This window comes from Panthera uncia, chromosome A2 (genome assembly GCF_023721935.1).
Source record: "Panthera uncia isolate 11264 chromosome A2, Puncia_PCG_1.0, whole genome shotgun sequence".
Classification (NCBI taxonomy): Eukaryota; Metazoa; Chordata; class Mammalia; order Carnivora; family Felidae; genus Panthera; species Panthera uncia.
This window is the reverse complement of record NC_064816.1, coordinates 60,231,139-60,245,495: the sequence shown is the minus strand read 5'-3', so window position 1 is coordinate 60,245,495 and position 14,357 is coordinate 60,231,139. Positions and strand designations below refer to the sequence as shown.

Below are 14,357 nucleotides of genomic sequence, written 5' to 3'. Positions count from 1 at the left end.
AATAAATGATGAACTCAGGTAACAATATTTACAACCGTTATCACAAAGGGTTTAGAGCCTTAATATGTAAAGAGCTTCTGGACATCAAGAAGAAAAATTACGGGGCACCTGGGTGGCTCAGTCGGTTAAGCGGCCGACTTCAGCTCAGGTCACTATCTCGCGGTCCGTGAGTTCGAGCCCCGCATCGGGCTCTGGGCTGATGGCTCAGAGCCTGGAGCCTGCTTCCGATTCTGTGTCTCCCTCTCTCTCTGCCCCTCCCCCATTCATGCTCTGTCTCTCTCTGTCTCAAAAATAAATAAAACGTAAAAAAAAAATTTAAAAAAAAAAAAAAAAAAGAAGAAAAATTACAAACCAAGAGAAAAATGGACAAAGGACATGAATAAATATTTTACAGGGAAAAGAAGTATAAAGTGTATGTGGAGGTATAAAAATAGGTTCAACATCCCTATAATAAGAAAAATGCAAATAGAACTGTACTGATACATTGTTTCTCATCAGAAAATTGATGAGATGGGAAACCTGGCTGGCTCACTCGGTAAGGCATGCGACTCCTGATCTCAGGGTTGTGAGTTCAAGCCCTACATTGGGCATAGAGTCTACTTTAAAAATGAAATGAAATGTAATGAAATATAAAATAAAACGAGCAAGGAAATAGATGAGAAATCAGATAGGTAGAAATGTCGAAGTTTAATAAGACCTCACCAGGGAAAAAGATATCCTCACATCTTGGAAGACAGATGCAGAATATTATAATCCCCATCAAGGAGCAATTGGAAAACACCATCAAAATTAAAAATGTATTTATGTCTTGACTTGAAATCTGCTTCTAGAAATCACTGCTACATCATACACATACACTACTATGAAGCAGCAGAAGTTGTTAGCAAAATACAGCAACAAGGTAGAGTTAATAAAGCAATAGTGTAGAAAAGTGAAATAAAAAATACTCAATTTACATAGATAAAGGCAATAAAGAGGAAAAGGAGAGAACAGAAGAGACCACAAAAGCGGAAAATAAGTCCCAGGGTGCCTGGGTGGCTCAGTCGGTTGAGCATCAGACTCTCAGGTAGTATCCCAGGGACATGGGATCGAGCCCCGAATAGGACTCTGTACTGAGTGTGGAGCCTGCTTAAGATTTTCTCTCTCTCTCTCTCTCTCTCTCTCTCTCTCTCTCTCTCTCAAATAAAAAAAGAAAAAAGAAAAAGAAAGCAAGTGCCAATACATAAATTCAATATATTAAGTATAAATAGCCCCTACATTAAAAGGCAGATTGTCAGACTGGAAAATAAAGCAAGAACCAACTATATGCTGTCTAAACTTTTTTTTTAATTTTTTTTAACGTGTATTTATTTTTGAGAGACAGAACGTGAGCAGCGGAGGGGCAGAGAGAGACAGAGACACAGAATCGGAAGCAGCCTCCAGGCTCTGACAGCACAGAGTCCGACGTGGGGCTCAAATTCACAAACTGTGAGATCATGACCTGAGCCAAAGTCGGATGCTTAGCCAACTAAGCCACGCAGGTGCCCTGTGCTGTCTAAACTTCAAATGTAAAGATACAGATAGGCAAAGAGTAAAAAGACGAAAAAAGACACGTTGTGAGACACTGATCCAAAGAAAACTACTGCATCTATGTAAATATCAAAGTAGACTTCAAAACACTGACCACCACCAGAATAAAGAGATTACATATCATTATACAACACAATGTGTATTATGTATACTATTTGTTGCATATATAATAAAATACACTACATGCATAAGAGATGTAATCGTACGGCACCATTAGGTCATGATAAATGGGTCCATGAAGAAAATATAACAATTTGAAAGCCTCTATGCACCAACATCAGAGCTTCAAAGTAAACAGAGCAAAGACCAAGAGAACTGAAAAGAAAAATAGAAAATTCCACAATTATGATTGGAGATTTCAGTTGCTTTCTCGACAATTTATAGAACAAGGAGACAGGATATCAGTAAAGATGTTGAAGATTTGAACAAATCCCACCCACCAGCAGAAGGCAAATCATTTTCTTGGTTTCATGTTAAATATTCATCAAAGGAGACCATATACCAGAGCCATAAAATGAGCTTCAACAAAGTTAAAAAGACCTAAATCACGCAGAGTTCTCGGACCACAGTGGAATTATACGTGTATTAGCAATAAAGAAGATCTAAGGAAAATCTTCAAACACTTAGAAATTAAGCATGTAACCTACATATAACCCATGAGTCAAAGAAGAAACCACAGTGCCAATCAATTAATATTTTGAACTTAATGCAAATGAAAATACATATCGAAATTTCTGATAGCTGAAAGCAGTGCCCAGGAAGAAATATGAAGCTTTTAATCTTTACATTAGAAAAGGTCTAAAAGCAATAATCTCAGGTTGGTCATAAAGAAAGTAGATTAAGGGGAGCCTGGGTGGTGCAGTAAATTAGGCATCCAACTCTTGATTTTGGCTCAGGTCATGATCTCAGGGTTCCATGCTGACCTTGGAGCCGCTTAGGATTCTCTCTCTCTCCCTCTGCCCCTCTCCCCTGCTTCCTGTGTCTCTAAAATAAATTTTTTTAAGTAGATTAAGAACACATTAAACTCTAAATAAAAGAAAGAAAAAGCATCTAGGCAAGGAAAACAAGAAGTAAAACTATTTACAGATGGTATGATCATGTATGTAAAAAATCCTAAAGGTTATATTAAAAAGCCACAGCAATGGTTGTCCATATTTTTAAAAAATTGTAAGCAATACCAAAAAACATGAACTACTTAGGAATACATTTAACAAAATGTACATAAAACTGAAAACTACCAAAACATTCCTGAGAGAAATTCTAGAAAACTTAAATCAATGGAGACATTATATGATGCTCATGGATTGGAAGGCTCCATGTTGTTAAAATCTCAGTTCTTTCTCGACTAATCTATACATTAAATGCAGTCCCCTGAGATAACTGCCATCCACACGCACAAGAATGAAGTCAGAGTCCTTCCTCACACCATACACAAAGGCCAACTCAAAATGGATCATAGACCAAAACTTAGGAGCTGAAACTAAAAAGTTATCCGAATGAAACAAGGACTAAACCTTCATGGTCATGGGTCAGACAACGCCTTTTAGATAGGACACCAAAAGTGCAGGGAACATGAGAAAAAATGGATGAGTGGGACTTCATCACAATTAAACACAGTATGTTCCAAAGAATACAATGAACCAAGTGGAAAAACGACCAACAAAATGGGGGTGGGGGAAATATGTGCAAATCATATGTCTCTGGTACAGAGCTTGTGTCCAGACTCTCACAACTCAATAACAAAACGACTGATAACCCGATTATAAATGGGCAAATGTGGGTCGCCTGGGGGGCTCTGTCGGTTAAGCATCAAGCTTCGGCTCAGGTCATGATCTCACGGTTCATGAGTTCTCTTTCTCAGACTGCCGGTCCCTATCTTTCTCTCTCTCTCAAAAACGAACATTAAAAAATAATGGGGTGCCTGGGTGGCTCAGTCGGTTGAGCATCTGACTGACTCAGGTCATGATCTCACAGTTCATGAGTTTGAGCCCTGCATTGGGCTCTGTGCTGACAACTCGGAGCCTGGACCTACTTTGGATTCTGTGTCTCCCTCTCCCTCTCTCTCTCTCTCTGCCTCTCCCCTGCTCACACTCTGTCTCTGTCTCTCTTTCTCTCTCTCTCAAAAACAAACATTAAAAAATAATGGGGTGCCTGGGTGGCTCAGTCGGTTGAGCATCCGACTTCGACTCAGGTCATGATCTCACTGTTCATGAGTTTGATCCCTGGTTGGGGCTCTGGGCTGACAGCTCAGAGCCTGGAGCCTGCTTCGGATTCTGTGTCTCCCTCTCTCTCTGCCCCTCCCCTGCTGGCGCTGTCTCTCTCTCTCTCTCTCTCAAAAATAAATAAACATCTTAAAAAATGATATAAATAAATAGGGCAAAGGATCTTAACAGACATTTCACCAAAGAAGATACACAAATGGCCAGTGAGCAGTGAAAGGGTGGCCAACGTCATTAACCATCAGGGAAATGTAAATCGAAACCACAATGAGACACCACTTTGCGCCCACCTGGATGGCTATGCTCTAAAAGCCCTAAGCACCGGTGAGGCTATGGACCAGCAGACCCTCATACAGCGTTGGTGGCAGGATAACATGGTACAGCCATTCTGGGAAAACAGCGACCATTTCTCGAAACATTCAACACAAAGTCACCATACGACCTAGCATATCCCCAAAAGAAAGGAAGACATAAGTCCACAGAAAAAAACCGCGTATGCATGTCCGTAGCGGCGTTATTCGTAATTGCCAAAGTGTAGAAGCGACTCCAATGACCATCCGCCGAGGGACAGAGAAACGAAACGTAGGAGAGCCGCACGGTGGAATCTGGCCAGCAATACACATGAATGGAGTACTCACACCCGCCACCTGGGACCAACCTTCAAGACCCTGTGCCAAGTGAAAGAAGCCAGTTACAAAAACACCTGCGAGTTGCCGAATCCTCTGAGAGGCCCAGAACAGTCAAAAGCCCAGAGACAGAAAGCCGGTTAGTGGATGTCTAGGCTACGAGAGTGGGGGGAGCGGGGGGGGGGGGGGAGAGATGAGGAGTAAATGCTAATGGATACAGGTGGGCATTTTTTTTGGAGTAACGAAAAACATCCTAAAATTGACTATAGTAATGGTTGCACAAGTCTGTGAATAGACTAAGAACCAAGGCTTTGTTTTGCTTTGTTTTAAGGTAATTCCAAGCAAAATCCCAGGAGGTTTTTTGTAAGAATAAACCAGCTGAGGGGCACCTGAGTGGCTCAGTCGGTTGAGCATCCAACTTTGGCTCAGGTCTTGATCTCTCGGTGAGTTCCAGCCCCGCATCAGGCTCACTGCTGTCAGCGCAGAACCCACTTCAGATCCTCTGTCTCCCTCTCTCTGTCCCTCCCCCGCTCATGCTCTCCTCTCTCTTTCAAAAATAAACACTTAAAAAAAAAAAAAAAAAAAAGAGGTGTGCCTGGGCAGCTCAGTTGGTTAAGCATCTGACTTTGGCTCAGGTCATGATCTCACGGTTCATGAGTTCGAGCCCCACATCAGGCTCTGTGCTGACTGCTCAGAGCCTGGAGCCTGCTTCGGATTCTGTGTCTCCCTCTCTCTCTGCCCCTCCCCCTGCTCACACTCTCTCTCAAAAATAAATAAACATTTAAAAAATAATAACAATATTTTTACAAAGAACAAACACGCTGATTTTAAAGTTCACACAGAAATTCAAAAGAACTGGGGCGCCTGGGTGGCGCAGTTGGTTAAGCGTCGACTTCAGCCAGGTCACGATCTCGCGGTCCGTGAGTTCGAGCCCCGCGTCAGGCTCTGGGCTGATGGCGATGGCTCGGAGCCTGGAACCTGGAGCCTGTTTCCGATTCTGTGTCTCCCTCTCTCTCTGCCCCTCCCCCGTTCATGCTCTGTCTCTCTCTGTCCCAAAAATAAATAAATAAATAAATAAATAAATAAATAAATAAATAAATAAAAGAGTTGTTCCCTTTAAAAAAAAAAAGAAATTCAAAAGAACTAAAATAATTTTGGAAAACAAAACAAAGGCGAAGGTCTTATACCACCTGATTTCGAGACTTTCTCTAAAGCAATAGTTACTGAGACTATTTGCCAAAGAGAAATCATACACTGAAATAAGATGTGCAAGAACACAACTACATATTTTTATCGGAACACCTGGTTTGCAACAAAGGCACCAACATAGTTTAATGGGCGTAGGACGGTCTTCAACAAATGATAAGAGCACAACTCAACACCCATCAGAAGATAAACCTCAACACTTGCCCCACATCACGTACAAAAATGTACTCAGAATGGATTGTGTGCCTAAACCACAGATGTAACCACAAAACTTCTAAAAGAAGGAGAAAATCTTCTTTCCTTCCTGAGGATCTTTGCGATCTCCAATGAAGTAAACGTTTCTGTTTGAATGAAAAAAAAAAAAGAAAGAAACCCGCTTCCTTTCAGAAAACAGCTCAGAAACTGGAAGAAGATATTCCCCATATGTCTTTCTGATAAAAGACTTGTAATCAGAATACGTAAAAAACTCTAAGGATTCAACAAAAACAAAGATTAAAATGTAGCGATTAATTGTAATAAAAAGAGTTGACCAAACACTTACGCGCGCGCGCGCGCGCGCACACACACACACACACACACACACACACACCCGGTTCAAATGGCCAATAAACACACGAAAAGACACTCACCCTCTCTTTTACGGTTCCGGACCCAATTCCAACGTGGGGCAGGTCCCCCTACACCCTGGCAACACCAGGCAATTCTCGGACACCAGCAGAGTGTCCAAAAATTCAACGGACCTCTGACACCATCCACCCGGAGACCGCGTCAGACCCCGCAGGAGAAGGGCTCAGTCCCCCAGCACTGCCCCTCCCCCACTTGAGCTTCCAGTCGCCAGCTTATAGCTATTGTCACCTGTGCTCCCCACCGCCCTGCTACAGATTGGAGGCTCCAACAGCCTCCTTCTTAGCTTTGATTAATTGCCCAGGATGGGGGCGCCTGGGTGACTCTTAACTCGGGGTTGTGAGTTCGAGCCCCACGTTGGGTATAGAGATTACTTAAAATAAATTTTAAAAAAACGTAAATTGCGAGGATGACTCCCAGAACTCAGGGAAACACTTACGTTTACCTGTTTATTAAAGGATGGTGACCGGGGATACGAACCAACAGTCAGCTGGAAGAGAGGCTCAGACCCAGGTCTGGGGATGGGGCATGGAGCGCCCTGCCCCCCCAGGTACCAGGGCTCGCCCATCTCCACGTGATCACTGACCCGGAAGCTCTCTGAACCCCTGGGCCTTTTGGGTTTTGTAAGAAGATCTCCTAATGAAGGCGCCTTCGATTAGATCAGGGGCCATTGGCTGATTTAACCTCCCCTCGCCCCACCCCCGCCCCCCCGGGATAGGGGGGTGGGCAGGAAAGTTCTAACCTCTAATCCCAAAGGTTGCTTCCCCAGGCAACCAGTACCCACCCCCCAGCCCTGGGGAGGGGTCCAAGAGTCGCCTTCATTAACATAACACAAGACACCTTTACAGCCCGGAGCACTCGGAAAATTCTAGGGGGTTGGGCGCTGACAGCCGGAAACGGGTTGATGACCAAACACAAGTGAGGAATAGATATTCATTCAGGTGACCACATATCTACTCCGTACAAATCCCGGTACTACAACATCCTTCATGGCTAGAGAAATACATGAAAAATACCTCAGATAACACGACTCCACCATGAGAACGGCCAAAGTAAGGAGACCCCAAAACCCCACGTGCTGGCAAGAAGGGGAGTCCTTGGAGCCCCCAGATTGTACATACGCTTTGGAAAACAGTCCAGAAGTTGATTATAAACTAAGACTCACTAAACACTCATCCCAACAGCTGCACTCTGTATAAAGACATTGTCTTAACACCTACAGCAGCTTTTCTCCTACATAGTCAAAACTGGAAATAGCCACCAGGCTCCTTCGTGCTGTGTGGCTGGTCTCCTGCTCTGGTCAGTGGCCCGGGTAAGGAGCCAGGTGCATCACGTGGGGGAATGTCCCTCATTGGGGGATCCTGAACCTGCCTTATGACTATGTTGCCCTTGATTTATGACTGGGTGAAGCTGAAACCCAACTTGTGTGTGCGCCTCCATGGCGTGAGAGTACCACTTGGCAAGTGAAAAAGGAGTGAGTTACTGGTACATACAACACACGCATAAATCTGGAAACATTTGGCTTCGGACACCAAAGGTGTATCTCGTACACGAAGTTCTGTAAAAGACAAATCTAGGGGTGCCTGGGTGGGTGACTCAGACGGTTAAGCGTGTCCCAACTTCTGCTCAGGTCACGATCTCGCGGTTCATGGGTTCGAGCCCCGCATCGGGCTCTGTGCTGACAGCTCGGAGCCCGGAGCCTGCTTGGGATTCTGTGTCTCCCTCTTTTCTCTGTCCCTTCCCCACTTGGGCTCACTCTCTCTCAAAATAAATAAACAAACTTAAAAAAAATGTAAAAAGAGAAACCTAAATCTCATCCAGATGGCAGAAGCAGGTAATTTGTTCCTGGGGTGGGGTAGGCTGGGAGGGGGCACAGGGAAAGAATGGAATATTCCATCACGGCAGTGTTCGCCTAGGTAAACAAACATATCAAGGCTCACCGTGCATTTACTTGTCATCGATTATTGTATAGATCAATAAAGTTGGTTTTGACCGTTAATTGTATTTCTGTTACCTGAGGAAGGAAAAATCAGTGACGTGGTATAACTTCTAAAAAGATACCATTTGTGATAGCAACAAAAAAATAACACAGTAGCTGGGAAAAGGTGTGAAGAATGGTGTCCGTGGCCTTCACGGGACAGTCTCACTACCCTGTGCTGAGACGCTGAAAACCTAACTACACCATACGTCGCATAGTGATTGCGGGATTCCATGTGACACCAATCGAACCCCCAACAGAATATTCTCACCCACCTTGACAAGTTTGTAAAATGTATAGACTTCCCTGTAGGAGGAAAGCGAGGTAGGAGGGTTTGCCCTATCAGACACAAGACACCGGAAAGGTCTAGGAAGAAAGCCAGCGAGGTGCAGTCGGGGGTGGCCTGATGGGTCTCCGGAACAGACAGAGACGTCCGGAGCCGACCCGGGGGCCGAGGAAAGCGCGATGTCTGTCCGAGATCCACCGCATATCCGTGGAGTTATCCAAATGGGGGGAAATGTGTGATTGGATCATTGTACCCCACCCATAGACATAAAGCCCAGATGAACGCAATAGTTACGTGTGAAAGGGAAAACTAGGGTGTAAAAATAAAACAAGGAGAAATCTACAAATAAAAACTGGCAGAATACACCTGACTACCCATGTTCTCGATTTCCCCCGAGAGGCATCAGCCGGGCACAGAGAGTGCTCACAGGAGAGACCAGCCCCAGAAAGCAGTGTGAGGGTACACGGGGACATAGGGGTGATAGTCTCATGGGAAGCAGTTCCTGGGAGCAGAAAGGGATGCCGTGGGCTGGAGGCTGGTGCCCCCTGCTGTACATCCCTCGCGGCCGCTGAGCCTCTCTTGGCTAAGCTCCTGAAAGGGGTCTAGAAAGACCCCTCAGGACCCCGTGGAGTCGTCTTTCCTCCATGGCTCCTTAGAGAGAAAACTATGAAGGGGAAAGGAGGGGCCTGAATACAAAGAAGAAGGTGAAATCAGGGCCTGAAGCCCAAGAGAGAAAACGAGAAAATGCAGGGCCCTCCGCCAGCACGCAGGCCAGAGCCTGCCAGCCAGCTGGGTGTGCGAGGGAAGATGTCAATGTCACCAGAAACGGGGGTCCTGATGAGTCCATCTCTGAACACCCTGCCGGTGCCTCCTTCTTTTCCAAGGCCATGAGGGGTGTGGGGGGAGACACCAGGAGACAGACACAGGATCAACCATAGGAACCCCTGGTCTGTTAGAAAAAGTCCAGGCAGGAAGAGAGTCCCAAAGGACCGACTCCTAATTATGCATTCCACGGGGCCAGTGTTTCCCAGGGAGGGGGACCCTGGTACCACCGAGGGTCTGGAGGTGAGACAGCATAAAGAGAAAAGTTGAACAGGCTGGGGAAGGGGCTAGAGGTGTATCAACGTAGAAGGCGTCCAGGGGTGGGGACGGGGCCAGGAGCACAGACAGAATCCTCCTTGTAAGCAACAAGGATGGGGGCACCTGGGTTGGGCAGTTGGCTAAGCCTCTGAGTCCTGGTTTCAGCTCAGGTCATAAGCTCACGGTTCGCGAGTTCGAGCCCCACATCGGGCTGTGCACTGACAGCACGGAGCCTGCTTGGGATTCTGTCTCCCTCTCTCTGCCCCTCCCCTGCTTGCGCTCTCTCTCTCTCTCTCAAAATAAGTAAATAAACTTAGAAAAAAATTTTTCAAAGTTTAAGAAACAAGGATGGGGGCGCCTGGGTGGCTCAGTCGGTTAAGCAGCCGACTTCGGCTCAGGTCATAATCTCACGGTCCATGAGTTCGAGCCCCGCGTCGGGCTCTGTGCTGACAGTGCAGAGCCTGGAGCCTGTTTCAGATTCTGTGTCTCCCTCTCTCTGACCCCCCCCCCCCCCCGTTCATGCTCTGTCTCTCCCTGTCTCAAAAATAAATAAAATGTTAAAAAAAATTAAAAAAAAAAAAAAAGGATGGAGCTCTTAGCTGCCCCAGGTGGTGAATGGGGATCCAACTACTTGCAAAGGACTTGGAATGGAGAGAAGTGTGGAATGGCTGCAGAGCTGAGAAGCCACGCATGTGCAAGGGGCGAGCTGCAAACCCAGAAGCCAGCTGCAGCGGCAGCGAAGCAGGTAGGAAGTGAGGTGATCCTCAAGAGCTGGGGCGGATCTGAGAACCAGGAAACATCACAAGGCTCACGGTAGCACCGTGACGACAGTGGGAGAGCACAGCACCCGTCACCAGAGTGCAGGGAACCCTGGCGTGGGCAGCGTCCCCCGAGAAAGGGACGAGGGGTCGCACACGGGCATCACAAATGGTGACTCTGGTGCCGTGGCTTTGCCATAAAAATACAGGACCGATTCCTCACACCGCGTGAGAACATCCGCTTTATCTGCTTTCAGTAATGACCCATCTCAGCTCCGAGATCCAATGGTTAGAGCCAAGCTCCCCGCAGAGCCAGGAATAAGGAAGCCGATTTTCATACTCAGAACCCAGATCAGATGAAACGTGGGCTTCCTGCCCGAAGTGAACTTTCCCTGGGGAATTACAAAGGGCACAGAAATGCACACATGAAATCAACCATCATAATGTTTGAGGAGACCGAATATGGAAACTTCTGCTCACAGATGTTTGTAAACCGAGATGATCAGAAGGGAGTCTCTGCATGGCTCTGAGGGTGCAGTCAGTTCACATCTGAACCGATCTGAAAACAAGCCAGAAGCACAGCCAGCCGTCGGGGGTCCAGGTGGAGACGGGAGTTGAGCTAGGTGCTCTTCCTGCCCCTTGTCTGTCCTCAGTACCCCCTGCAACTAGACGTCTCTCAGATTTTGCCTTCCTAACTCATGACGCTGGAGGGGGGTAAGCGAGACCCTGAGGTTCAGAGAGGTTGAGAAATCTGCACAGACACACAGAACTGAACAGCGACAGGGCCAGTGTGGACTGGGGGCAAAGCCCAACTTTTTGTACTTCAACGTCTGTTCTGAGTGAGGGAGGAGTGGGTAAGCCGTGGGGTGGAGATGCCTGCACACCCAAACCCCCTAACCTTCCCAGAAAGAGGCTTTTTTATACATTTTCCACACGCACAAAAGGACCATCAACTATTTCAGGGTTATGAGTTCGGACAGTTTCCAAAGGATTTTCTCTATACCATGCTTTTATATCAAAAAAAAAAAAAATGTAGGGGTGCCTGGGTGGCTCAGTCGGTTAAGCATCCGACTTCGGCTCAGGTCATAATCTCACAGTTCGTGAGTTCGAGCCCCGCATCAGGCTCTGTGCTGACAGCTCAGAGCCTGGAGCCTGCTTCAGATTCTGTGTCTCCCTCTCTCTCTGCCCCTCCCCTGCTCGTGCTCTGTCTCTCTGTCTCAAAAATAAATAAAAACATTAAAAAAAATTGTTAAAAATGCAAACACCACTGATAAACATCGTACCGGACGTGTCCAAGATTATCTATAAACTTTCCGTTCTCTTCCTGCAACTGAGACTTGAAAGATGAAGATCAGATATTTTAACATGCTTTACATCCAAGTGTCTTAGATCCTTCAATGCCAGGAAAGAGAAGCTTCCAGAACATTCAGAACCCTCGAAGTCAAACCCCCTTGATTCTGACTCTTCCTACAGGAAGCACATCTGCTCTTTCTCTGTGCAGTCTTCGATGCCGTCAGACCCCCTCCCCGCCCCCCGCTTTGCCAGGCAGCCACCAGGGTGGCCAGAGCCACACAAGCGATTCTGAAGTCAGACTTTTAACCTACAGAAACCAAACTGTTATACTCAAATGACGTTTGCTAATCAGCAGTCACTTTGTGGTTCCAAGAACAGCCATGGAAAGAGGAAAGACCCCCTACCCAAACCAGCCGTTAGCTGGAAACATTATCACGTGAGTCTGCATTTAACAAAACTGATGTTCTTGGAGCACCCGGGTGGCTAAGTTGGTTAAGCGTCCGACTCTTGATCTCGCCACGGGTCATGATCTCACGGTTCATGAGTTTGAGCCCCGAGTGAGGCTCTGTGCTGACAGCACGGAACCTGCTTGGAATTCTCTGTCTCCCCCTCTCTCTCTGCCCCTTCCCTGTTTTCTCTCTCTCTCTCTTTCTCAAAATAAACAAACTTTAAAAACAAACAAAACAGATGCTGCTGTAACTCTAGACTCTGTGCTGTTTATGATCTCCGACCTCTCCCAAACTGTTAGGCTTTACTAAAAGCATAAAAGCTCGTTCCCATGAATTCTGAAAAGGATGCTTGTGTCTCTCTTACCGAGAATGGTGCTCCGTGGCTCCCTCATAGCTCTGGTTCCGGCAGGTCGACCCCGTGTTGCAAAGAAGGCCTTGGACAAAGGGGAAAACGCCTCGGCTGGGCAGATCCCGAGGTTGCAAAAAACCTAAGTGTAGATTCAAGGGAGAAGTGCGTCCATATAACAGAATACCTATTTGGTCAGAAGAGTAGTGTCAAATATGATGTTATTATATTTTTAATCCTCTTATTCAGTTAAAAGAGGTCTGAGCACTCAAACAAAAGAGAGAGAGGAAAGGAAGAAAGCCTTCATATGGAACACCTTTCCGTGGGTCTGTACTCACGCTTCAGGGCAGAATGGCCCTGCCCAGCCTGAGAGCCGCAGGACTCACTCCCTCCCAGCTCCCGGAGGGGCAAAACCCCCCTTACACAGCCATGCCATGCACACAGTCCTCTGTAAACCAGCTGTGGGCGGGAAGAATAAGATAGATCCTTCTTCTCATCTCATACAAAGATTTAGCAGTTTTTTAGTTTGGGCAAAATTTTCAATCGAATACACCTTGGATTCTTAAATGTATACGCGTAGTTGTTAAAGACCATATAACGCAAAGAAGTTTAGACAAAACGGATAGGATCCAAGGGTTTTCAGGAAGACTTTGCTGCAACAATGCCCCTGACTCGATCGAGTGGAGTTCATCTGTGCCCCATGCCTAGAGCCCTCCACGCCCCCGATGGACGGATGGCAGCGGTTGAGATGCTGATGACCGCAGGCAACTTGGAAGTTACTGATCTAACGTGAGGTAGCTCATAAAGTCTTGGTGAAAGGCTCTCCATGCGAGCCTAGTTTGGTCTGGGAAATGATCACACTCTCAGGACGTGGAGACTCACTACCCCCAGGGCTCAGCACAATGCTTTGCACATAGAAGACAGTCACTAAACGTTGGATGAATGAATCATTGAATGAACCATTGGTGGAGCGAATGAATGAATGAATGAAAAATGAACTAGTAGTCTCTCAAGCCACAGGGGCAAATGGAGTTCTTAGCGAACACAAGACCCAGTGCACCAGGTCCAGCCACACCCCTTCTCTTCAATCATAAAGAACTCATTTTATTTCTTCTCCTGCCATGGTGTCTGTGCCACCCAGATCATTCCTCTCCTGCACACCTGTAGTCCCACGAAGTCTCACATGTCGGGCCCCAGTAGCCTTTCCCTAACATGGACTGGCCACCTCTCTTATGAGCGCACATGGCCCCCCTGCAGAACCCCATCATGACATTTTCCCCACCATATTGAAATAGTCTGACATGACAGCAAGCTCTAGAAGGACAGGGAAAATATCTTGTCCACTAGTCTGTCTTCAGCAAGGTCTTGGACCCAGCAGGCACTCAACACATATTTGCCAAAAGAATAAATGCATTAATTATTTCGGATAGTGACACACTATTTTAGATAAGACCCATCCTTTAATAATCTTTTATTCATGTAACTTTTTCAGAACTAACCACATTATCCACATTTCTAGTGGCATAAATCTGATAGAAACAAAACAGGCCATCATTTCTCAAGCAGTAATGCTGTTGAGATTTCAAACCAAATGAAAAAAAGGGTCTTTCTGATAAAGATCCTGGAGCAGAGGAACTTAACCAGTAATGATTTATCAGTGCATCACCACCATCATTGCCATCATCATCACCATCATCATCACCATCATCACCACCATCACCACCACCACCATCATCACCATCACCATCATTATCACCATCATCATCGCCATCATCACCACTGTCACCATCCCCATTGCCATCATCATCATCTTCATCATCATCACCATCATCACCATCATCACCATCATCACCATCATCACCATCATCATTACCATCATCACCACCATTATCACCATCACCACCATCATCATCAACATCATCA

General features: G+C 46.2%; 1 protein-coding gene across 1 annotated transcript in view; it reads right to left on the bottom strand.

The window, feature by feature from the left end:
• ABCA13 (ATP binding cassette subfamily A member 13) overlaps nucleotides 1-14,357 on the bottom strand; it is a 313,586-nt gene that overhangs the window by 269,428 nt on the left and 29,801 nt on the right. Inside the window, exon 3 of the mRNA XM_049642263.1 lies at nucleotides 12,453-12,576. Within this exon, the coding sequence (XP_049498220.1) occupies nucleotides 12,453-12,576 (124 nt within the window). The remainder of the gene's footprint in view (nucleotides 1-12,452; nucleotides 12,577-14,357) is intronic.